The 26,654-nt window shown below is 47.2% G+C and overlaps 1 protein-coding gene across 1 annotated transcript in view; it reads right to left on the bottom strand.

Annotated features, from left to right (window-relative positions):
- The window catches only part of SEC14L5 (SEC14-like lipid binding 5), a 59,584-nt gene extending 35,552 nt beyond the window's left edge, over nucleotides 1-24,032 (bottom strand). The window contains exons 1-7 of the mRNA XM_014958866.1: nucleotides 24,009-24,032; nucleotides 22,788-22,888; nucleotides 20,546-20,621; nucleotides 3,379-3,528; nucleotides 3,161-3,292; nucleotides 1,082-1,210; nucleotides 191-410 (exon numbers count right to left, since the gene is read on the bottom strand). Coding sequence (XP_014814352.1) covers nucleotides 191-410; nucleotides 1,082-1,210; nucleotides 3,161-3,292; nucleotides 3,379-3,528; nucleotides 20,546-20,608 — 694 coding nt within the window. The 5' untranslated portion in view covers nucleotides 20,609-20,621; nucleotides 22,788-22,888; nucleotides 24,009-24,032. The remainder of the gene's footprint in view (nucleotides 1-190; nucleotides 411-1,081; nucleotides 1,211-3,160; nucleotides 3,293-3,378; nucleotides 3,529-20,545; nucleotides 20,622-22,787; nucleotides 22,889-24,008) is intronic.
- Nucleotides 24,033-26,654: the final 2,622 nt, after the last annotated feature.

Here is a 26,654-nt window from a genome sequence, read left to right as displayed (position 1 = left end):
GCGGGGAAGCAAAAAAAAAGTTCCATTGTTTGTGTTTTTCTTGAAAAAAGAGAATAACTTTCCCTCCTCCCCACCCACAATCCAGAAGAAAAACCTCGTGCTAAAAAAATAAATAAAAATAAACTTCTTAGTCAGTGCTACTCGAGGCATTTAGATGGCCAGCAGCTGCTGCTGCCCTGACATCACATACCATCAGGAATGATAGCCTCTGCTGTGGGGCATGAGCTGCCACTTTGCTCTTTGGTACTTCCACGATCCCCAGACTCTGGTGGTTCCTCCTCAGCATCGTGTCCAACAGCTGGGGGTCTCTCCTCCTTCTGCCCACACACTGGGGGAGGCGTCCAGCGGGGGATGAAAGTGATCCCTTGGGAGATCAGTTCCTTCAGATAGTGTTCAATCACTTCCTTGCCCTGAAGGGGAAAACTCTCATTAGGTAAAAAAACCAATCCCATCTGCCCAGAACCAGCAAGGTGCAAAAGAGTTTTCCTCAGGATGAGATGACTAATACTGTTAGAGAAATTATAAAGAAAAAGGGAAATAGTTGTCTCCTTCCATCTGCATGACCCTGTTGGTAAAATTTCAGTATTTCAGCATCATACAAATGGTGAATTGTAACACTGGCCGGGCAAATTCTAATGCTACGGATGCAAGTACCATTATAACACTTTTATCTTGTTATCCTGCTCCCAAACCATCAATTAGCTGCCCAGTTCCTCTGCAGCCCAGAAGAAAAGGCCAACGAAAGGAAGCACCTCTGCCCAGGCTATTGCAGAGACAGCTGCTGGTTTCTGCCCAGAACTTTCTCTTCCTGCATGAGAACAGAGTCCCCAGTGTGCGAGGAGCCTGGCACCCACAGCACCCACTGCCATCCCTGCTCCCTCCCCTGCACACACACATTCCAGATTGTTTTTTCGCTCGCTGCACACTGGCTTTTTCTTCATTTTACTCTACTGAGGGATTTCAGAGACATACACAAGGATATAAAACTGTAGTGGGTCTATTTTACAAAAAACAAAATCCAGGGACACCGAGAGCAGGCGTTTGATTTTGCTTTTCCAGTACAAAGGGAAGCCCATCTCACCCGCTTGATGTTGGAGGTGTACTGCTTCATGGCAATTTTTTCCACCGTGCTTTCAAAGCCAAAAAATGACTTGATGTCGAGAGATGCAGACTGTTCAAAGCAAGTCCACTCTTCGTTCTCAGGGTGAACCTAAGCCAGAAGACACACACGGTGTTGGACAGTAGCAGATAATTCACATTACTGCAGGGCCCTCGCCCCTGGAACCAAACTGGCTGTTTCATCTCCAGAGTTACAGAGTGAGAGGGCAAAAGAGGCTTCCTACGAGGCACCCACATTTAAAAGTCAGATGAATTCTCCCAGGGTAATAGAAGCACACCATGAACTGGGCATATGGATGTTGTGGCTGATCTGGCATTCTTCACACACACAGGGAAATCAAGATTAAACCTCACCTCTGTCCCAGCACAACTGAACGGTAATATTCATAGCAGAAGTTGCACTAAAATAGTAGTGAGCCTGCCCACTGGAAACCATCACGTTACAGAAAGACAGGGATGGCCTCTCAGAACCTGCAATTAAACCTCCTACATCTGCAGCAAAGGAAGAAGAACAGAACACAGGTTTCTTTTCTAGTTTTGGATAAGAAACTCGGCCACTGAATGTCATTTTTCCCCCTCAAGACATGGGGAGACACGGCAGAGCAGGGAGTTTTCCCACTGCTGGTTCAATATTCACCTTTCCTTTCCATCCATTTCCCCTCAGTTACTCTCTATATGGTAAATACATACATAATCTTTTCCTCTTTTAAACTTAACCCTTTGCTGAGAAGGCTCTGCCTTTTCTCCGTAGTTGCTGCTCTTCACAAACTGCCACGAGAGAAAAAAATTCCAGCCCCCCCCAACAAAGATAGGAGCTCTATGAAGGACACAAATTCCCCCGGGGGAGATATTAAGTCACTGCAAGAGCAGGATCATGTTTCTCCAAGTTGCTTCAGAGAGCCCTGCAGAAAAGGAAAGATGAGAATAAACCTGTTTCCGGTGCGCTCTGGCAGGGAAAAGGGAACTGGTAAAAATAGAGCAGGGAAGCATCTTGAGGATGCAGGCAGCCAGCTCCCGCCCTGTTCCAGGAAAAGCGCTCCCCTCCGAGCCCAGCTCCCCACGTTTCCTTCCCAAGGACGCGAGCTGGAGGCAACAGCAGCCAAAAATCAGCAAGTGCAACAACGGCTGAGCCATTCCAGAGCTGACCTGGGAGCCTTTCAGATCTGTCAGCGCCTTTCACAAGGATGGACCTTTGATTTACTGTAGTTTTTAGGAAGCCCCACGTAGCCACCAACTGATCTCTGGCTCAGGAAACCCCCTCAACCATCCAAAACGTTAATAGCTTTTCAACTCTTTTTCTTGCTTGAAACAGAAGCCATGTCCAGTATGCTCCCTCCCAAGAAGCTGAACTGTTGTCCAGTTGCCAAAAGGGCAGGTAAGTAACAGGATCTGGGCTTTTGTTTAGGGAACAAAAAGCAATATCTGATTGCTTCCAGAAACAGATGAAGCTATTTAATGGTGACTGAGCCCTAATAGCACAACTACAGCGAAATGGGACACTGTTGCTGAAGATGCAGCCACAAAGGGAGATGTCTCAGGCCACAAATAAGGCTCAAGACCTTTCTCCAAATATTTAGACCATGAAAATCATGACAATGCCTTAAAACTTTTGCTTATCTGGGGGCAAAATTAATTGCCAGACTTCCTCTGGCCCTCATCATAATAAGTATTAAGGGTTTCCTTCTAAACATCCAAATCTAAATACATGCGCAAGCTCCAGATGCTTTTATGAACTTGAATTTCAACCAAAAAGAAATTTGGGGAACACCAGCAGCTCTGAAGCACCATCTGCTCTTGCTCTGGGGCCTAACACCCCAACCAGGGAACCACAATCGACCCAAAAAGGTTTCTAAAGCCCTACAAAAGCACTGGAAAAAAGCCCACACTCTGAGACCAAACAAATTTTCCAGTCCTAATCATAGAGTATCTAATCATGGAATGTTTTGGTCCGGTGTTCAAATTCATTCAAACAACTTCAGTCTGTATTTAGTGCTTGACTTTCAAGACTTCCTTCGCAGGGAAGAAGGAAGAAGGCACTTACTGAGTAGCTGCACGTCTCGAGGACGACAACGCGGTTGGCAAAAGTCTCGTTGTGGGCTTCAATACGTAGAGTTCGCTCTTTCCAGTTCACTGTGTTTTTCTGGATGAAGAAAACATACTCTACCCCTGCAATCTGAGGAGGAGGGGGAAAGAGGAAACTTTAGGAGACTTCATTAATCTTAGTCAGGCAAAAAACCCATGACTCTGCCTCCCACTTGCCTTCTTCAGCAGCCGAGGAGCATCCACGTTCAGCTTGCAGCTCCGCTCTATGATATGTATGGCTCCGTCGTCACTCCTGGATTCGTGCAGGATTTCACTCCCCAGGAAGACTGGGATCTCTGGACACGTAGGAAAGCGCTTTTCATAGGCCTGGAAGTGAAAACAAAGCGAGTTCCAGCTTCTGGCTAGGATTAACTTTAACTCCTTCCGAATTAATTAATGCCCTTATAGTGAGAGTCCAACAAAACAGATGCCCTTCACCTCTGGGAAAAGGGGAGCCAATGCAGGGGCTGAAGTTAAAACATTTATGAAGAGAGCTGGCATCCGCTCATGTCAGTCATCAAGTTAAGCATGTCTTTATATAACTCTTCTTTCCACGCAAATTAGAAACAAAAGCTTGTTGTTAAACAGTACTGGGAAGGGACTCCTAGTAACTCGGACATCAGGAACCTGATCTTTGGCAAAAGCAAGCACAGCTCTGCTGATTTCTACTAAAGACTTGACCCAGAGATAACACAATTCAAGTCTGACATACGGCCTCTATGAAGAAACTATTTAATAATATTTAATATGCCCATGCCTTAAAACTGTGATGTGTCAAACAATTGTCTAATTGCCTTAGGCTACCAAGGGTAAGACCACCAACTACTGGCTACTCACTTTGCCTTGATTTATCCATTTCTCACACAATTCCATCCTGGTTCTGAAATCTTCCTTGTTTTAACTAACCCTCTTCCCTCTGAAAAGCCTTTTTATCAGCTCTAGTGAAAACCCATCTTTCCACGGCACTTGCAGCAAACCAAGTTAACTTGCATAAATGCTACCTACTGTTGCTCCTCTTCCCCAAAACTTCTCCATCTCTCATTATATTGCAAGATCTTTGCAGGATGGAATGTTTGCGTGTTGGGATGCTACTGGAAATATCTAATTGGAGCAACACCAGCTCAAGCTGCACAAGAAGTGCAGGATTCAATTACAGGTGTGACAGGAGGAGAACCCTTGCTCCCTTTTCCACTGATCTTCATCCCTTTGCTGATCAGAATTTTGTGCTGTCATTCCACGGATGAGCCCACCCTCCATGAATGGCTGCCATCTTCTGCAAGACGCAACCATTCGATAAAGCATATAAAAACAAACACTCACAAAAGAATTATCTACAGCAGAAGAAAATATTCATGTGATAATGACCAAGATCAGCTCATTGGCAGCACACGCACGGTGCCTCGGGCACGCTGAGGGGTGGCCACGTTCTCCACCGCCCCAGCGGTTCGAAGGCTGGTTGCCCCTGTACGTATTCGTGAACCCTGGTGCTGTGAATAATACCTGCTCTTAAAATAGCTCAGGCACTTAAGGACACATTCCATATCTCCTGCTCCTAGACCTCTGAACGGAACAGAAGTTATTTCAGATTATCTTATTGCTCTGGTGTCGGGAGGGAAGTGCAAGCAGAAAACCAGGGGGAGTTCTGGCCATAAACAAAACACAGGTCTTCAATTCATCCTCTCCACGTCCCTGAGTAATCACCTCCTTGCTTTGCCGCGTTTCTCAGAGAACTTCCTGTATCTGTGAGGCCTCCACCTGAACTTTTTTCTCCTGATCACAAGAAAAAGCTAAATCTTTTTAGATAAATAGAAAATTTCCCATGGCAAGTGACTGTTCCCACCACCAGTTCACACAACTCCACACAACAAAAGCAAGCTCGTTGCTTTAAAAAGCTTGATCTGTTACGATGGGAATCCACAGATGGTTGTCAGGCTCTGCCACGGGATGCTCCCAGCTATGCCCTCCTGGAATACTGCCCTCTTCTCAAGGGTCACAGAGCATAAGGCGAGGTGTCCTTTATTACCTGCTCTCTGGTGCCTGCAGTCGCCAGCATGTTAATCTTCTCAGGCAAGTTTAATACTTTCTACTTGTGCCTCCATCTGTCCTGTCCCAATCCTCCAGACTCCAACCCACCACCCTGTGCTACCTTAAGGTCAAAGTCTTTACCCTCTTCTCCCTTCCTATTCTAGCACTTTTTTCTCCTGATCACAAGAAAAAGCTAATTCGTTTTAGATAAAGAGAGTTTCCCATGGCAAGTGACTGTTCCCACCACCAGTTCACACAACTCCACACAACAAAAGCAAGCTCGTGGCTTTAAAAAGCTTCATCTGTTACGATGGGAATCCACAGATGGTTGTCAGGCTCAGCCACGGGATGCTCCCAGCTATGCCCTCCTGGAATACTGCCCTCTTCTCAAGGGTCACAGAGCATAAGGCGAGGTGTCCTTTATTACCTGCTCTCTGGTGCCTGCAGTCGCCAGCATGTTAATCTTCTCAGGCAAGTTTAATACTTTCTACTTGTGCCTCCATCTGTCCTGTCCCAATCCTCCAGACTCCAACCCACCACCCTGTGCTACCTTAAGGTCAAAGTCTTTACCCTCTTCTCCCTTCCTATTCTAGCACGGACATAAAATCATAGAATGGTTTGGATCAGAAGGGACCTTGAAGATCATCTTGTTTCAATCCCCTGCCCTGGTAAGGGACACCTCCCACTAGACCAGGTCTCTCCAGGCCACCCATTCGTGGTTACCAGGGTCTCAGCATTCAGGCAGTGAAAGTTGTGGACACTTTTGCAGGCCACTGGTATATCAGAACATTTAGTGACTATTTATGAACTGTTTGTCCCATTCCACTCCTTCCACGTGCCCTCATCACACTCGCAAGAAGCGTAACTAGAAACCCTGCCCTAGGAGAGGGCTGTCCCTGTTAATCCCGTGACTTTGGAAAACAGCAGCTCACACATAGGCTCTTTCTTTCCCCACTAAATATGTACTTGACCCACCTGGAGATGGGCTTCCTAAAGAACTGTCACTAAATCTAGCAAAACCAAGACCAGGACAACTACTACCAGAGTGCAGTCACTAGATCAGCACAGGAAGGACATGGAGCTGTTGGAGCAGGGCCAGAGGAGGCCACAGAGATGCTGGGAGGGCTGGAGCCCCTCTGCTGGGAGGGGGGGCTGAGAGAGTTGGGGGGGTTCAGCCTGGAGAAGAGAAGGCTCCGGGGAGACCTTGGAGCCCCTTCCAGTCCCTAAAGAAGGGGGGCTCCAGGAAAGCTGGGGAGGGACTCTGGATGAGGGAGGGGGAGGAGGGCTGGACCCTGAAAGAGGGGAGATGGAGCTGAGCTGTGGGGAAGAACTTGTTTGGTGGGAGGGTGGTGAGAGCCTGGCCCAGGTTGGCCCGAGAAGCTGTGGCTGCCCCATCCCTGGAGGGGTTCAAGGGCAGGTTGGAGGGGGCTTGGAGCAACCTGGTGTGGTGGGAGGTGTCCCTGCCCAGGGCAGGGGGTGGCACTGGGTGGGCTTTGAGGTCCCTTCCAACCCAAACCGTTCTAAGATTCAGACAGTGGGCTTTGAGGTCCCTTCTCAACCCAAACCGTTCTAAGATTCAGACATCTAAACAGCATCCAGAGAACGAAGAAAGGTCAGGTAGGAGAAGCCCATGTCTACACACAGCCCTGGTGATATAATTAAGATGACAGGCCAAACTCGTCAGCTAAAAATGCTGAACATTTCCATATTTGAGAAAATATCAATGTGGGAAAGAGATTCTAAGTCTTTTCTAATCTTCTTTGCAAAACAACTCTAAAAATACGGCAGCCGAAGGTGCCTGTGATCATCCGAAGGACAGCTGAAGCACTAGCCACAGTGAAGTTGTACCATGAACGTGCCTGATCTTTCATTGCTGATGGGATGGAGCTATCAGGAGAGAATCCAGCTTCCCCACCCAGCATCCTCTTACCAAAATCAGTATCTATACACAGCAGTACCTTTTTGCTCCAATAGAGGAACTGAGGGAAATCAAAGACAGAAATATTTTCATTATTATTTTTTTTTTTAAGCCATTGCCAGACCTAGTTGTTATTTTCTTCCTTCCTGTGATTCTGCAGAGTACAAGGTGAACAACAGAACATCCCAGGCAAATGAAAGGCACGGAGTACTTAACATAGGCTTGTTTTAATACTTGGGCTGCCAATCTGCCTGCATCTTCTCCTCCATCTCCTCACCGCAGGAACGGCACCGACCAGTACTTAGGAGCCACGATTTGTCTCTCCCTTCTCTGCCCCTCCGTCCCCAGAAGGAATTGTCCCTGCAATTGTGCCGCTGCTTTCTCTGCAGTGCACACCCACAATATCGCGTTCAGACAATCACCTTGAGGACTGAAGTCTTGAACAGGAGCAAATATATATACATATGTATATATATAAAATTAATGACTCCACGAAGCCTCTCCCTCCTGTCTTCTAACCCCCACCGGGATTAACATGGACAGGCAGAACCAGAGAAGACTATGAGCATCTCCTGAGCCCTCCCCTAAATCAAGTTGTTTTTTTCCCAGATTTCTTATAAAAAAAAAATTATTGCAGAAAATAGTGCAATCGTGGGGTTTTTCGTGGTGGGTTGTACACATGTGACCAACATACGAATGTCAATTAAATCTTTGCAGTTACCTCCCTCAGACTGAAATTACACATTAAATCTCACAGGAGACCTGGGTGAAGACTGAGGGATTTGGGATCTGTTTGAACTCTCCGAGATATTTTGCTTGGAAATATAACCAATTGGTTTTGGGTGCACTTAAAGTCTAAAAAAAAAAAAAAAAATAAAATTAATCATTTAGATACAGATGACAGCTTGTTGGAATTAATTCAAAAAAGTAGAAAATATATGAAAAAATTTCCAAGTGAAACATTGTCTAGCGAAAAGAATTTAAAATACGCAGTGAAGTCATAACAGATACTCAAGGTTTAAGCAGTGTCAGATCTTCCTTTTGTGCAAGGCTGCCGTGCATATGTTCGGGTGAACATGCCACCAGCACAGCCTGCCCCGTGATCCCCAAACTCCTCAGCATGTCCTGGGGTGACACAGGTGGCCACCAGGACTGTCTTGGAGGAGGCTCCCCGGCTGTACCGCTCAAACCATGGCAGAGACAAGGCTCTGCATCCCAGCCCAAGACCCCACAGTGCCATAGGAGCTGATAAATGACTAATTACACCCAGCAAGGACTAATCAGCACTGATGCAGCTGACTCTGAAACCAGTAAAGAGCACATTGACCCTACAGTCTCCTGGGAGATGTGTCTGAATGGTTTTACCTACGCTGGCCAACCAGTTTATGGGGCTACCAGTGGGACAGATGAAAACACCTGGTGAGAAGAGAGTCTTGGAGGACAATGCAAGGAAACCACACTTAATTGTCCTAAATTGTTGGTCAAATACACAATAACTGAAGAAATGCATCTGTGAGAAGATATTGTCCTGAAGGTCAGCCAGATGTCAAACAAGAAGTTATACAAGAACACAAGCGTCAAAACCAAAAAATGACATTCTAAAAGCTCACAACCACAGAGAAAAGGAGAAATTACTCTCCTCTATGTCACCTGCTTAACCCTTTCCCCTCCAGAGCACAGAGGTGCTCCCCAAGTCCTTCACCTCGCTGGTACGGAGGTGTTATAGGCATTGAGAGCGCAAGCGTGGTCCTGCTCCCCGCTCCAGTTTAATCTCCTGCAGCCTGGCAATAGCTGTCCCGCTGTTGTTTCCTGCACCAGCCAGGGAACACTGCTGGAGGGCAGGATCTTCTGTAACAGCTACTCCTGTTCCTCCTCTGCGGGTTTCAACAGCCTTTTCTAGCCAGTGACCTTGAAATCAATTACACAACAGAGGCCTCCGGAATCCAAAACAAGAGGGACATCCCAGCACTGAATTACCACATGAAAGAAAACACCTCAAAACCCACACTCTCCTGCACACACCCAGGTTTCTGGGCAGTTTCCTCCAGCCCAGCGTCTGCTGGGTCCTGAGTGGTTCCAACTGAGGCAGCTTTTGTTGGATGATCTAGTTTCATACCTTAATACCCTAGAGGGGATGTTAGCCTTCCAGTCTTGGGGCTGCAAACCAACTCCCAGTTCTGGCTTTCCCCCCACACCAGTCACCTCTCTAAGCCAGATGAGTTCAGGCTTCTCACTAACACACAGCAAACAGGCAAACTGGTTTGGATTCTCCCTGTCGGCACACAGATGGTTCGCAGAGTAAACATCCAGAGCTCGCGTGCTGAATGCTGCTGTCCATGAAATCATGCAGAAACACACGGGGCTATTTTGGAATAGCGGTTGGCAGGAAAACATCCATCTTCTACTTGAAAAGTGATGCTCTGAAGTGGCTGCCCAGCCACCACGTCTTTAGGGTTTGGTTGTTTGGGCTTTTTTTTTTTTTTTTATACTGGTAGAGTTTCCTTAGTGATGGCATCACAGAGATCTGCTGCTTCAGACTCAAGCAGGAGCACAGGAACAGAAAAACTATGGGCTGACTCCTGTATGATGTCAAGATGAACTTGAGAGGGATCTTCAAGAGTGTAAAAGCTCAGCTATTGGGGAAAATTTAATAGTGTAGAACACCTGAAGGAACTAAACTGTTATTCACCTGATGTAGACAAACTGTTGTAGTCAATATTATATGAATGTTACAAGGGTAAGACTTCATCCTTGTGCTAAGAGCTCAAACACTTCAAACTTCCATAATCAAACACAGAGCTTAAATCTGTATTAATTAGAAAGATTCCTTGAGGTCATTTTACAACCATGTGCAGCTTGCCAAGATAAAGGAAGAAAAGGTACATCTATGTTAGATGAGTTGGAAATGAGAAGGAGATACGATATCAAGTTTCAAATAAAGATATCCAGATCATCATTTGAAAAGAGATGAGGAGAGCAAGATAAACCCCTTGTGACTTTTAAGTAGGAAGTGGAAGTGTTTGGACTAGCTTTTGAGAAGCTCTAATGATACGTAAATATTGGTGGCTGGAGAGCTGCCTGGCAGAAAAGGAGCCAGCAGTGTGCCCAGGTGGCCAAGAAGGCCAACAGCATCTTGGCCTGTGTCAGGAACAGCGTGGCCAGCAGGACTTGGGATGTGGTCCCCCTGTACTGGGCACTGCTGAGGCCCCACCTCGAGTGCTGTTTTGGGCCCCTTACACTGCTGGACATTGAGGGGCTGGAGCGGGTCTAGAGAGGGTCTAGAGAAGGGCAACGGAGCTGGTGATGTTCAGCCTGGAGAAAAGAAGGCTGACGGGAGACCTTCTCTGAAAGGAGGGTGTAGAGAGGTGCGGGTTGCTCTCTTCTCCCAAGGAACAGGCAATGGGACAAGAGGAAATGGCCTCAAGTTGTGCCAGGGGAGGTTCAGATTGGATATCAGGAAAAATCTTTTACACTGAAAGGGTTCTTAAGCCTTGGAATGGGCTGTCCAGGGAAGGGGTTGAGGCACCATCCCTGGAGGTATTTAAAAGACAGGTTGACATAGTGCTTAGAGACGTGGGTTAGTGATGGAGATAGTGCTTAGAGACATGGTTTAGTGATGGAGTTTTTTTATCAGTTAGATTGACGGTTGGACTAGATGATCTTAGAGGTCCCTTCCAACCTAGACAATTCTATGATTCTATGATCTCTCTCCAGATTTTGTCCATTTAGGAAAAAAGTAATCATTTTGTCTTGCAGTCCCTCCTCCTACTTAGACTAACTGCTGAAGGGAACTGCAGGGTCCACATACCTATTCACCAGACACAATAATCCACTTCCTTTGCAATCACTAGAACAGATACCTTTGCTCCTTGATAGCCGTGGCAGTGCAAAATAAAATACCTGTGGAATAATGGGGAGCAGGGAGGGATCAAATGGCTATTTGGGGTGGAGAAATGCTCTGAAGGCAGGGAAAAGAGACCTGCATTTTGAGGAGGTGCAGAGCATCTGCAGAGTAGCAGAAAAAGTCTTTGGGGCCTGAGAAAAAACACTCTTGCTGGAAAAAAGAAAAAGATTTGCCAGCGAGGAGTCCACTGGACCACAGTAACCAGGCTGGAAACATTGACCCAGTGTTATCTCTGCCTGGCCCAGAGCCAATAATTTGCCTCATTTCTTCAGCTTTTGGTGAAAGAAACAATTGAGAGAGCAGCAGCTGTCTATTACAATACAGGCACAACCGAGTGAAACTGCAGACCTAACAAACTGCAGCTGCACAAAGCTAACTCAGGAAACTACCAACGTGCTTGACCTCCTGTCTGAGAAGAAACAATACCCCATTCCAGCTCTTCTGCTACAGCTTTCTCCACGCCTTACCAGGGAGAAGACCTTGGTGGTGGAGCAGTTCAAGTCACAACAAGAACAATGTTTATACCTTTGCCTTTACAAATAGCCATGAGGTGATGCCTTCTCCAGGAGCCATGGTCAACTCATTGGACAAATTTGTCATAGCCCGTAGCAGAAAGAGACACCAAAACATGAAGGCAAGGAAGCAGATATCTCAGGTGACTAACACCCTGAAGAGCAAAACACAGCAATCAAGTGTCACATCACACACTCACTGCTCAGTGAATCACCCCCAAATCAAAAAGGCTGGCTTACAGAGTAATGCCTAGTTGGAAGGCAAGGCCTAGTTGGCAAGGACAACTTGTCCTTGCCAGAAGCTGCTGTGAGAATTTATACAAATTGACCATAATTCCGGGTCAAACAAGTGCAGGTCACTGTGCTTCACAGTTTTAAAAAAAAAAATCCATGCTGGCAGAGATGTAACAATTGATGATGGTTCATCAAACCCAAGCTGGGTGGAAAATGGGCTGAGAGCAGCCCTGAGGAGAAGGACTTGGGGGTGTTGGTGGGTGAGAAGCTGAACATTCACCAGCAACATGAGCTGGCAGCACAGAAACCCCCCCACCCTGGGCTGCATCCCCAGCAGCGTGGCCAGCAGGGCCAGGGGGGGATTCTGCCCCTCTGCTCCGCTCTGGGGAGACACCCCCCAGTGCTGCCTCCAGCTCTGGGGCCACCAACATCCCAAGGACATGGAGCTGTTGGAGCGGGGCCAGAGGAGGCCCCAGAGATGCTGGGAGGGCTGGAGCCCCTCTGCTGGGAGGGGGGGCTGAGAGAGTTGGGGGGGTTCAGCCTGGAGAAGAGAAGGCTCCGGGGAGACCTTGGAGCCCCTTCCAGTCCCTAAAGAAGGGGGGCTCCAGGAAAGCTGGGGAGGGACTCTGGATGAGGGAGGGGAGCCCTAGGAGGAGGGGGAAGGGTTGGACCCTGCAAGAGGGGAGATGGAGCTGAGCTGTGGGGAAGAACTTGTTTGGTGTGAGGGTGGTGAGAGCCTGGCCCAGGTTGGCCCGAGAAGCTGTGGCTGCCCCATCCCTGGAGGGGTTCAAGGGCAGGTTGGAGGGGGCTTGGAGCAACGTGGTGTGGTGGGAAGTGTCCCTGCCCAGGGCAGGGGGTGGCACTGGATGGGCTTTAAGGTCCTTTCCAATCCAAACCATTCTACAATTCTAAATTTACCCACCTCTTTCAGTCCTTCCTCAAGAGGTTATTATTTACCTTCTGTACTTAAACATTCAGTAGAAGACAGAGGGTTCTTTGATTTACTACTGGAATATTAGGTAATGGTGATACCTCCAGCTTTGTTGTGTCTCTTTGTGCTATGCTGCAGTGCCACAGAACTACAGCTTACTTTAGAGCTCATCCTTTCCAGTACCAGCCTGCACTGATCAGATTAAGCTGAAGACACAACTCAACCTTCAAGGAAATAAGCCTCCACGTTGCAGCTGGAGAAGGAGAAAAAGAAAACAAAGACTATCCTCTTCAGACTCTGAATTACCATAAATCTTCTCTCCAATCCACATATGGTGCCAGCACCATCCGCTCCTAAACCATTCTTGCCCAACAAACGGGCAATGCAAAGCTGTCAGATACTTGTAGGATCCCCAGAAGACACTTTTCCTGGCCAGATGTGCAGATATTGCCAGCAGTTCTCCAGAACTCTGTCTGAATAAGCAGTTCTTCCATCCACTTCCAGCAGCTGTGGTCATCAAACATTTTCTACTCACAGGAAAATCCCACACCATGATCTCAAGAGAAATGTCAGCTTCTTGTCAGCCTGACTATTGCTCACTCTCAACCTGCTCAATACCAGGAGGAGGTGGTGGCAGGGCACAGGGATGAACAAATGAATACAGCTGTGAAGAGTCATCCCAGCTGACACAGAGATCATTACTTTCAGACTTGTGCTGCCAAATGCTTCTCAGCAGTAAGATGATGGGATATTTATAGTGTATCTTGACAGCACAGTTTCAAACCATCAAGTAACACTGAAGCATCATGTCTTGAGTCAACACTAGATCCTCTCTAAGTGCACAAAATGTTAACCCAGTAGATTCTGAGAGTCACGACAAATTTGCCTTCAAAATGCAGCAAGAAGGGACAAGGGATGTTGCCGCCTTTAAAATATCTGGCACAGACCCCCCACACCCAAGTACTATTTGCCTGCACTCAAGTTCTATATACAAACAATCCTGACAAAGAGTAGATTCCATTTTGTAGGTGAGCATCCACTTCCTAACTACCACTCAGATTACTATCGGGGCATTTCATGTCACGTGTGCAATGGATTGAAGGGCAAAGAAGAACTTCTAGAACATTTTCCCCCTTGCTCATGGAGTCTCTCTCCATCTCTGGGGTACTGCCAACCACAAATACCATTTCAGACAGCGCCTGAGAACTGGGCATGCAGGCTGCACCCTGCAAAGCTCTGCCCTGTGTTATCTGCGAATGTCCAAGGACACAGCGGGCAGGAACCACTGCAGGAACCTCTCCTCTGGCACTCCTGCAGATGCTGCGCTTCGAGCTCCACTCCAACCTCTTTGGCTGCTCTGCACATCCCTCTCATCAGCTGCACCATCACTGCTGCTTCAGAGGGAGTCCGACTGCCAGAAACCACTCCGCTCTCCCTGCAGTAAGTGCTCTTCTCCTTCCAGAGCTCAGGCTTCAAAGCAGAGTCTATGAACTGGCATCAAATATTTTACTTAAGATTCTACTTTTCTCTATTTAAAACCCGACTGTGATGTTACCAAAATAATGACAACCAGTTAGAGCTCCAAATGGGGATATTCCAGTCTGTAGTTACAGTTAATTATATATAGGAACCCCCAAAAATGTATTGAGGTGCATCTGTGCTGTAGGCACTGTAAGATATTGCACTGTAGCTGACCTAGAGCATCCCCTCCGCACATCTCATGTAGCGAGACACCAGCGGAGCTTTCGGGGACCCGGACGGGCTGTGAACACACACATTGAACTTGTCACTCCCAACAAACCCACAGAACTAACGCGTTCCTCGCTAGACATCAGTCTGCTTGTGAGTTATACTGCTTTCACACCCTGTTTTATCTGTTACTGATGTGTACTGCAAGCTGTTTGGGCCCCACTGTGGTGCCTACCCAGCAAAAGAGAGCTCAGAGGTTCCGTCGAGCATCACTGCTTAAGTCAGTGAAATATTGAATCCTTTAAGACTCCTCAGCATTAGAGAGGAGAGAATGCATGATACGAGGATGTAAGCAGTCTCTGTACACACTCAATGTGCTAAATGCAACAGGAAGAAGACATTAAATAAAGCTACTTAAAGATCTAACATCTTTAACGCAATGCATGTTGATGCTGAAAAGGCACAAATAATTTTGAAGAGGTGTATGGAAAGCAGTCCTAGCTGTCAGGAACTGAACCTCAATATTCAGTTTCTTCTCCTGCAGCTAAACCTGACGGCTAAAATAGCAAGGAGCCGCTTCCAATTAGCCTGCAAAAACAAGAGCCTCCAACACAGCTGGCACAAAAGGGCGTCTGGATGATTGTGAAAGAGGTGATGCATTTTGATTGTAGTCGTACTGGATGTTTGACTCTTGCACGTAACTGGGCCACGTCCTCAACTGCTGTAAATGAGCAATACTTCAGTGAGTGCACAAGAGCTTTGCCAGCGTGCAAACTGCCAGGGTAGTCAAGGCTGATCTGCTGGTGGATTATTCAAGAGCGAGGACCTCTGCCAAATGCAGTGACTTTCAGCAAGACAGCTTCAGTAGCGTCAGGCACACGAGAAACACAGGGACCACAGACGATGGCTTTTGACAGGCTACGACCCGGTACTACAGGATGAGAGTAAAGATGATGGAGAAGGAATACTTTCTGCTGCTTACTTCATGGGAAGTAATTTCTGACTCTAAATAAACCTGCAACATTTACACCCTGAACTAAAATTGCCACCCAGCTTTGCAGCCACACTGAGAAGAAACAGAGCTACACACCACCCCAGTTCCATTAACTTCCTACTTTGTCTCACCTGAAAATTAAAGAACTCCAGATCAACTAAATACAAAGAACACTGAGTTGCCAGTAAAACCAGAAAAGAGCTGCTTGGAAGTACAGGTGGCAGGCCAGGACCTCAGATGGCCAAGCCTTCACTTGCAGACCCAGGCAGAGGAATCATAAGATGCCACCCAAGAGATCTATTAGAGAGTCTGAGTGATGCTCGAGATCAAAAATGCCTCTACACCACACGTGCACCCCCAGAACAACCACTCCCCATCCCAAACTGGCATTGCACAAAGCAGAAGCATCCTAGAGTGAATAATACAACCCAACCAGGGCAGGGTGAAACACACACTGCTGCTGTCCATGTGTGCATTTTCAAGGGATCAGGCTCTCAGCTGCTCATATATGTGTCAACACACGCCGTGGGCAGCACCAAGAAACGAGGTCAAGCAGAAAGAAGCACTGACTCACATTGGGCACATGTGGGGCTCAAGAGCAGTTTCATCTCAAGCAGGGAGTGCAACACGCAATGAGAGCTGATGCTGCTGCAAACTTCCAAATGCCTCACCTTTGTTCTGTCTTTTGAAAGCCATGACATGTTTTTAGGTAACTGCAGTAAACCTCTCAAAGGCTGCCAACAAAGCTGATATCCTGTGTGCAGTAAGCTTAAATGTCAGGTTACCTATATGTTTTTTTCATATATTCTTTTAGCTTTTAACTAAACTCAGCCTTTAACCTGCTAGTGTTGTGCTTTGCAGAGCTTTCGTTTCATACAAGAGATAAAATCTCATATAATAAAGGGATAAAGGTTTGATTTGGTTCAAGGTATAAAACCTGCCAGCAGAATATTCTCCTTTTCAGGATCTGCATCCTTCAGCCTTTCCCTGGCCCCAGGCTGTGCAGAAAGACCCCTCGCTCGCAGCAGAAACCATAGATTGTAATCAGGAGCAATAAGAGCTGGACGTGAAGCGCTCTCTAAATGTGGCAAGAGAACCAAATGACTGAGAGAAGCACTCTCATGAAGTTGCTCATTTACACCACTATTGCAGCAACTCACACTATACATCGAGTAGGAAAGACCATGTAAGAGTCCCTGGGGGGTTGTTTCAGATCTCTAGCTTTAGGAACCATCCTAAGGAAATTTAGTGTATGCTATAAAGTCTGTGAAAATGGCAAATGCCAATTGCAAGCGTGAAGGGCTGAGTGCACGTCTAAAATTAATGGGAACAAAACTCCCTACTACTTTCAAAGCTAAAACTAACCAGCTAAAACTGTCTCATCTAACCTAACAATTCATTGACAACAAATAATATTAAATATGCAGTCTCTCTTAGCTCTGTTTCTTGTACAACTATGAATTTTGGACTTGCTCACCCAAATCAAATTCTCATCTCCCTACATCAGGCTCACAACAATTTACAGAGTACTTCAGCACTCATAAGCCACGTGGCAGAATTACCTCTCCTGAGGACTTTTTTTCCTCATTACAACATTTTAGCAAAAAAAAACAACCAAACCCAACCTTTTAGCTTTAAAACTACAATTACTAAACAAAGAAAATACAAAGTAACTTTATAGTTTGTGATTTTCTTGGCTGTAAAATAAAATCAGGAGACGTGCAATCTCAAAGCTGCTAATCTAATTGAAGAGAAGACAGGATCAGGCCCAGAGAAGCACGGACAACCCATCCGAGGGAACAGCTCCCTTTAAAACGAGACACCAAAAAAATAAAAAAAAGAGATAAAATGGAAAGGAAAAACATGAGAAGATAACAAAGCATAACAAACGTCAAGGTTCTTTTCAAGTAGAAGGGATAAAGATGTCAGGCACCAGTTATAATTTGAAGAGCATAACAGTTTTGATCCTTTAATGCGAGTGCAGATCAGGAACAAAGAAGATGACTCCAGCGAATTTGGATAGGTGTGGAAAGATCACCCTTTGTTTAAACCTTTTTAGAAGGGAGGACCCTTCTAACAAGAAAAAAATTCAGAACTCCCGAATAACCAGAAGGGACTCGCTAAGCTCATTCCTTTTTATTTCCTCAGATGTGCAGGACTGGCAAAGAGAGCAAGAAGGAGAATGCGGTCCTCCTTCTGAGGGCTTGGGAGATCTGTCAAATTCCCCTGCCTGCAATGCCAAAACACAAGCTGCACAAGTATTAGTAAGCAGCAGAGTGTAAATCCATAGACAATGATCCAGAGACACACAATAACAAAGGTATTAAGAGTAAAAGCACCGGCTCATCTGTCAAGCAGAGGCCCGTGCTGTCGAGAGGATGAGCTGTACACACATGCACGCTGTACGAGCCCGGGGAAGATAAATCATGTTCCTGATGGCAGGGCTCAACAAAAGGCCTGGGAAACACTCTGTGGTTGAACAACGCTGGGAAGAAATGCCTCGTTGGCTTCGCCTGGCTACGACAACCCTATTTCTCAGACCCTCATATCTGAACGAAGCACATGCAGTTTTCTATAAGTGGGGTCCAAACATTGGAGGTTCTGGGTGAAAAATGCGTTTCCTAACAAACACTACTTGCCTCATGATGTGGTCTGAACAGACCACAGAAGCCTGACCCTCCCCATCATACAGAGGAGGAATCAAGCACAAGTGTATCACACTGAAGGGTTCTTCAACACCCATAAGATGAGGTGTCTCAAGGTCACCCACACGACCTCTGCTTCCCTCCTGTTAACCACAGGGCAAGACCTCAGCCCTCCAAAGGCTCACACAAAGCATTTGAGGGGAAAAAAGATGAAAGCAGCTGAATATCAGGTTCCCAGTGCTGAGGAAGCTGCTGTCAGGTTTCTGCTGAAGCAGATTAACAGCAAGGCCACGTGCTAAGGAGCAAAACAGCTTCGCTGTACGCCCACTCTCCCTGCAAAAAACTTCCAGCAACTGACAGCTCCCACCCGCCGGCTCTGTGAAATCCACACTGCCTCCACGCAAACGGGAGCTCCATCTGAACACATCAAATGCCACAAGGAAACCCGCACCCAGCTCAGCCTGCACGGGCTGCCACTCCATCGAAACTCTGCTTTATAATGCCAGTCTGCATAATAAAGCACATCCCGCTGGGCACACGTGATTTTCACGGGACATTAGAGTGGGACTAAGGGGTCTATATTCAGCTCCCTGCTCCACTACGCAGTCCTTTGGGTGACCCTGGACAAGTAACTCGATCTTCGTAAGAAAGAGGACTAATAACTTTGCGAAAGTAATGGGAATTCGAGTTTGCTGAACACCAAAAGGATGACATTTACAATCCCAGCCCTGAAATCCCAGGGAGTTTTAAGTCCTGTCATGTCGAAAAACTGAAAGCAAATAAAACTAAACCACTTGAAAAAATAAACCCATCAAACCCTGGCCTTTAGGCATTCCGCTAATGAGCTTACAAAGGATTTGTCTAGAGGCAGCCCTCCTATATTAGCAGCCAATCTAGTGACGGGGCAGCTGGTGTTAGGTTTATCCTGCTAATATAGACAACAGGAACGAGGAGAGGTATGCACAGAGCAAAGACTACCAGTATCCCCATAACAAGTGCTGGGGTCTTATTCTGATACAGGACACACTGAGAGAGCAAAGAACGTGGCCAGAAAAGTTTTTTTACCCCAAACATCAGCCCCAGACTGGTTGGGGCACTTCTACAGCCTGTTACTGGCTTAGCTGTTAACAGACACAGCAAACTTGGGTAAGACTGGAAAGAGAAAAAAAAAAGAGGGGGTGGGAAACTGGCAGGGGGAAGAGCCCAGCTGTCAAAAAGAAAGTGTTTGTTTTGATAATTAGAGAGCATCAAAGTGAATGGCACCTGCTCTCAGCTGAGGAACTGCTGCTACTTTCCGGGTCCATCATTCTCATTTAGGACCAAAGAATCTCTCCCCCAGTTTTAACTATGGAAATAGAAGACTGGAGACTGCTTTGGATAAAACAAATCTTCTGGATTCCTGGGAAATAAATGCCAGGAGAGGCAACATTGTCAAGATGAACACAATGTACTACATCAAGCTCTCCCTTCCATTTGTGGAAATGGTTTCACCTCCTGAAATGGCTATAGATTTCCATTTTCATTCTCAGTCCCTAATAGACCCAAAATACTGGTGTCCTGGTTCAGCAGGGAACAGAGACAGTGAAGAAACCAGCAAATACTGGTGTCCTGGTTCAGCAGGGAACAGAGTGAAGAAACCAGCAAGCTAAGAGTGGCAAATGCTAAGTCTTGGGGATCCCTAGTGTAGACTGAAATGCACAACAGATTACAAAACAAAGCCCTGCAAGAGTCTATAAGCGTCTCAGCTAAATGCCCAAATGCTCAGTGCTGACCTTGAAATGCAAAGAGCAAACTTTTCAGAAAGATATTTGACTGACACCTTGAAAAGCAAAGTCCAGAATAACACAAATGTGTTTAAACTCTACCTAAGGAAGCCAGCACGGTCACATCAGCTTTCTCCATCCCAGCAAAAGAACTTTAATTACAGCCCTCAAGCCCCTTGTGGAAATCACAAAATTTAGAGAGAGATCTCCAAACATTTCAATCACAGGGTGAACAAGGAAGAACAACATACAGAATAACTTTTCCAAAGACTTCTAGCTTTTAACCAAATCAATAAGGACGGCGTAATTTAGAATCAAATTCTAAATACAAACATCTTACAAAACTGATTGGGATCAGATCTAGAGAGAATCTAAACTGACTGGCATTTGGTGATAAGGCAGAGACAGCGTTAGACAAACTAACCCTGCCTACCTGAATATCAGAGTTTTTTCCTTCCTTGTGAAAGACTAATTACAGAAGGTTGGGTTTTGTTGGTGTGGTTTTTTTCCCCTCCAATGACTAAACTGCCTCTCTTAAAATACCTAGATGTTGATTCTTATTTTTCATGGAAAATCGAAGAAAGGACAAAAAGATAACGACAGCTAAACCTCTGTTCCCACAATGTTGCCAAAGACACAGTAGCCAAAACCGCAGTCCCCCCACCTCCCACTGGCCCGAGGTCGCAGCCCTTCGCCGCTGGAGAAGTAAAAGTGCTGAGTGTTACTCACTGCCATGACGAGCTCAAAAGGATATTTGTAGACTCGAACTGGGGACTGGTATTTCTGCACCATTTTTACTACACACCTGTAATAGAAAGACATTGGAAAATTTTAGATCCCTTATACCAAACACTACAATATATTCTGGCAGTTTTCTCAAACAGACCTTACTAGAAGCCTTAACTCTCTCACAAATAGAGAGGAGGAGACATATTATATATGTCTCCTTGCCCAGCATCACTCAGTGAGTCAGTGGCAGCACAAAAGGCAGGTCCCTGCAGTCCCAGCCCAGCGTCGTGTCCAACACACGACAGAGTCCTTTGCTGCTTCCCAACACCACTGCAGTGAACTCAACTTAGAGCTCCAACAAAACTCACAATAATTAAAGCACAAAACGGAGATGTAAAGCCAGAATCAATTGTACTCTGGAGAAGGAGCCTGGTTTAGGAGCTTTGCAAAGCTTAAATGGTGATTCTTCCCCCTCACCCCCCTTTTCTGCATTACATTTGTAATCATTACGCAGAATCCCTCTCTTGTTGAAAGCTTCCACGGCTTCCCGTGTCTTGGTGTTTAAAATGCTTTTGTGCACAAAGTGGAATTTAGTTGTTTTAACCCACTAAAAGAAAAAGGAACCAGCATGCTTAGAGAACACGCCTGACGCGAAGCTGGCAATCACAGCCCACTGAGTGGATGCCCACTGCTTCCAGCTGAACTGAGGAAATAGCGGCATGCGATGGGAACAATTGGGTTCTCAGCATTTCATTTCTCCCAGCCACCTCTCACTCTTCTCATCAGGATTCCTCCTCCAGACTCTCTCCCCGGGGTGTTAACCCTCAGATACGCATCAATAACCAGCATCTCAAGGAAGTGCCATAAACCATTAAAAAAAAAGGTTATTAGGCTGCTTTCTGCAGTTCCTTTAGGTTCTTTTATATCACTCCCATTAATACCATCTACGAGCATCAGAAACACAAAAGGCTGGACGGCTGGTTTGAGACACTGTGCTGATTCCACCCCACTCAAATTCCACTGCTGAGCAGACACAGCCCTCGGCAGCATGACGCAGTGTAGCGCTGAACTCCACACTCAGAGCATTATGTCAACTTATCGCTGACATTTTAAGCCCAAAACCCGAGGTGAAACACGAATTGAAAGGCAAACAGCAATAGATTCTCCCTCAGAAAGGCTTCTGCAAAATGCCATTACACAGTAAAATCTAAGCAAGGGAGAGGGGGGGGGAAAAAGACTGTGAAAAGTTTGAGTACTCTAGAACAGGGAATTTTTGCAGAAGGGTCTCACAATGGGACAGTCACTCTGCAGAGGGTCACGTTACCCAAGGAGCAACGTTCAGGACTTGCTGGGTCACCAGGAGCCTTACTGATACAAAAAGCCAGTGGAGGCAGAACGGGCAAATGCCGAGAGAATGCATCAGCAGAGCATCCGACTCGAACTGCAGCGAGTGGAGCAGGGGCAAGCAAACAGCCGGGGAGGCCGGGTGGCTATCACGTATCGGATACCCGAGCCAGAGGCACGGGGCACCTTGTAATGCAAGGCTGTAACATGACTATGCGGGCACCATACCTAGGCCGTGCAGGAACCTTCCCAGTAAGTGCAAATATAGCAAGAGAAGCCTCCTCAAACATATTTAGCCGTGATCTCGCTCCCTGACCTCGCCTGCTAAACCAGGAATTCCTGCACCTCTGGAGGAGGGGGGTCAGGGACCTCCACAGGAGGGAGTCTCAGTCCAGAATCACCCACAGCCCAGAAATGAAGTAACCAGAAGGAGAACAAGGGGGTGGCATAAGCTGTAGTTCACAGAATCACAGAATCTTCTAGGTTGGAAGGGACCTTAAAGATCATCTTGTCCAACCGTCAACCGAACTGACAAAAATAGACACCCACACAACAAACAAGGAACATCATCACTAAACCAGACCTCCCAGCACTACATCAACCCGGCTTTTGAACACCTCCAGGGATGGGGCCTCAACCACCTCCCTGGGCAGCCCATTCCAATGGCTGAGAACCCTTTCAGTGAAAAAATTTTTCCTAATATCCAGCCTTAACCATGCTGCTCGGACAGATCTGTTGCTCCCCAGCCACTGCAACACCCAATTGCCACGGGTTTCCTGCTCTGAGCTTCTCTAGATGAGGGAAGTCTGAGAAAAATAGGCAGCGACCGCTATACCCATGGGAAGCTGTGGAAGACAGACAGCTGATAACTCACACCTGCCCCAGAAACCCTTCTTACCTGAGGGAAGGTGCAGTGGCAGACCTCCTATGCCTTCTCAGAACAGAGCTGCAAGACAGTCATTCTGCTCGTCCAAGCAAGCAGGACTCCAGCTTTAACTCCTGGGGGAAAAAGGTAAAGAATGAGAAAAGGCAGTGAAAGGAAGCTACTCGGTGCACACAGGTACAGACTGATGATTAGCACCAATAACCATTCTCAGGAGTTACCTCTGGGCAGCTGGGCCATATTAGCTAAAAACATGCATCCTCTTAGAGCTTTAGAACCAAAATGACAGACATGTTTTTTAAAGTAATCTCATGTATTACACTCAAATTATAAAGACATTATGTTCAACCACCTTGTAAAGAAAACCAGAAAGAAACTCCACAACTACAGGATATGCCGGCTCCTTAAACATCCAACACACCACTTCGGCCTCTCCAGTGGCCCAGGCTACCTGCTCGACATCGTATTTGCATCTGGCAAAAAGCACATATTAGGAACCGCAGCCCAGCTGAAGAGTAGTGACTCACTCAGCTGCAGCTCCATCACTTAAAAAGCCCGATCAGCAGCTAGAGGCAGATCTGTAGCCATTCACTGGGTGACACCAGGGAAGAGCACAATTTCAGCTGCCCAAGCCCAGTGCAGGTTGTAAAAATTCAGAGACTAGAACTGTCAATGCATTGAAGCAACAGAGAATCATAGAATGGTTTGGGTTGAGAAGGGACCCTAAAGACCATCCAGTGCCACCCCCTGCCCTGGGCAGGGACACCTCCCACCACACCACGTTGCTCCAAGCCCCCTCCAACCTGCCCTTGAACCCCTCCAGGGATGGGGCAGCCACAGCTTCTCAGGCCAACCTGGGCCAGGCTCTCACCACCCTCACACCAAACAAGTTCTTCCCCACAGCTCAGCTCCATCTCCCCTCTTTCAGTGTCCAACCCTTCCCCCTCCTCCTAGGGCTCCCCTCCCTCATCCAGAGTCCCTCCCCAGCTTTCCTGGAGCCCCCCTTCTTTAGGGACTGGAAGGGGCTCCAAGGTCTCCCCGGAGCCTTCTCTTCTCCAGGCTGAACCCTCCCAACTCTCTCAGCCCCCCCTCCCAGCAGAGGGGCTCCAGCCCTCCCAGCATCTCCATGGCCTCCTCTGGCCCCAGCTCTAACACCTTCAGGTCCTTCCTGTCCTGAGCTAATAATCACTTTAACCATCCTGATTAGATATTAGACGTATTTCAATTATTGCACACCTGAACACAGCAAACAGCAGCAGCTACCACACTGCACACAGCCTCCCGTGACACGCCGAGGGCAGAGCCGACAGCACGGAGGCTCAGCAGCCCGCAGCTCCCTGCAGAGTCCAGCTGGCCCACGCACCCCCTTTTGCTACAGCCCAGACAGCAAGTCACAGATGAACCAAACCCTAGAAGGCAGAGAGTTAATTATAAGCTTGAGCTACCAGGGGAAGGAGGGCACAGAAGGGGATATGGAATTGAGCGATATGAACCCCTGGTGGCACACGCATTTCCCCACTGTAACTTTGGTAGCATTTGAGAGAAAAGGTGAGTTCTTATCAAGAAGTGGTGTACACACAGCATGCAGAGGTACCCTTACATATTAGCGAGCTTGAAGACCGTGAGGGCTCCCGTGAGGAATACACATCACTACACACAGAGCAAAGGGAAGAGAGGCAGGGATATTAACTACACATTTCCATTTTATTTAGAATCATCCACTATGTACCTAAGGGATTTTCCATATGCTTAACTTTTGTTCTGTTATTTGTAGGAGAAGCTTATTTAACAGCATGAAGCCAGATGGTTGGAAATCAGAAATTGAGTTTCTGTATTAAATATACATAAAGGCCCCAGCCCCTGCTCCTCATCCAGGCTGGTATGAACTCATTCAGCTCCTTCCACATTAGAGCTGCCTGTTGGATGGTGAGACTCGGCAGCAAGCAACTTTATTAACATCTCCCACCTGTGGTGGCTTCTCGTCAGCTGGAAGAGAACAACCGAGCAATTTGTTTTGTTTTGTTTTTGACAAAGAACTGCTGAAAATAGCAGATTTCCAGACTTCCTCAAGTACTATTACAACATGTGAAAGGCAGCTGCGGCACCCAGCTAAGCTGATACTTCCAGATAGAAAAAAAAGGGGACCCTGCAGGACTGCAGTGTGTCCTCCTCCCTTCCAGAGTAAAGTGGGAGAAAAGCATGTGACATTTCCTCCGCCTGAAAAGCCTTTCACTTGGGAAGATGTTGACACAGTAGCTGATGCTTTACACACATAACAAGGTGGTACCGAGCAGCAGGATCTTTATTAGAGCTCTTTCACATAAGAACTTGAGAACAAGTCTTTTGTAGCTTGATATAAGGAAGCCTCAAAGTGGAACGGTGCCAGCATAAGCCTTCGCTATGTTTTAGGAGGAGGCATCTTCTCAGGTCAGGACTTCGCCTTGCCCCCTGAGGAAGACCTTTGGTGAGGGGATGAAGCAGCACGAGGGCTGCTGTGGAGCCCGGCCACCGCTCCGTACACCTTCCAGAGGTGCCTGGAGCCAGGTTGTGGATTACAATCAAAGACGAGCAACACAAATATTCAAACAACAACATTCACACAATGTTCTTTACAACACAATAAGGAACAGTCTCTTTGGCTGAGAAAGGAAGAAGAAAAAGGAACAGCGTGCAGCAATCTGCTCTCAAAGCCTTGTAAAGCTAGCAGTTTCTTCCGTGTAGGTATCAAAATAAGCTTCATGCCTAATACTTCTACACCTTCGTCTCCTAAATTAATTTTCTCAAAGAAACAACCACCACTGACCTTTTACTCACAGCCACATAGTAAATCCCTGGTATTTGCCAACCTGCAGCAGCAGATAAGCTTTCTTGAAGGAAAACCCCTTATTCCTCACCTTCCTACTCCCTAGGAAGTCATGCTACACACACCATTTTATCCATCAACATTATCACCAATATTAAATGCTCAAGTTTGATTTAGAATGGAGACACGCTGCAGCTTAACTCATCAAACAAGAGTAGGTCCAGGCACCAGGTCCAGCACAAAACTGTTTCAGCTTGCCCTGAGCTGAGCTCGCAGCGATGTTCTCCCTGAGCACAGGTATGCTGCACGGGGACGCTCATTAGCCCAATTAGACAAGCAGTGCCACCAGCACACGCCCCTTCTTGCTGCCCACAAGCCGATTTTACCACTCGGAGGAGTTAAACCGAACGACCCAGAGAACAGCACGTGCTGGGTTTAACCCTGCCCTAAAGCCAGTGGGATTTTATATAGAAGCTGACCCAAATACATCAATACATTTAGTACCAACTTACCAGGGTCAGCCTCAGAGTTTACAAGTACTTCAGGACCAGGGGGTTTTTTTGTTTAGTTGAGTTTTTTTAACTTTAAGACCTCAAGCAAGCTCAGGAGATGGCAAGGAGCGACACCAACCATAAGGCCGATGCTCAGAGACAGAAGGAGCCGGGGTCCCACCAGCAGCTCCCTCCCCAGCCAGCCCGCCCTGAGGCAGCCCATCTCGGCGAGAGGAGACTCAACTCCTTCAAAGCGGGGCACGAACCTGCCCGCTTTAAACCCGCTACTTTTTTTTTTTTTCAGCCAACCTGAAGGCACCCTCAGCCAAGCAGCCAGCTCCCGCCTGCCGCTCGCCGCCCCTCCGCTCCTCACCTGCTCCCTCCCTAATCCCCGCAGGATTATGACTAAAATTCCCCTTCTCCGCTTCCCCTGGCTGCACGGATAACGCCTGCCGGCACCCCCACACGCCGGCACCGCCACACACCGAGGCGCGGCGGCCGCCCCTCAGCCCCCCGCGACCCCTCCCTTCACGCGGCCGCCTACGAGGGACCCCCGGAGAAAGGAGTGGAGGGGTATCCCAGCGCGGC

Source organism: Calidris pugnax, unplaced genomic scaffold (assembly GCF_001431845.1).
Source record: "Calidris pugnax isolate Ruff unplaced genomic scaffold, ASM143184v1 scaffold244, whole genome shotgun sequence".
Classification (NCBI taxonomy): domain Eukaryota; kingdom Metazoa; phylum Chordata; class Aves; order Charadriiformes; family Scolopacidae; genus Calidris; species Calidris pugnax.
Note: the sequence above shows the minus strand (reverse complement) of the source record. Positions and strands in the feature narration are given on the sequence as shown.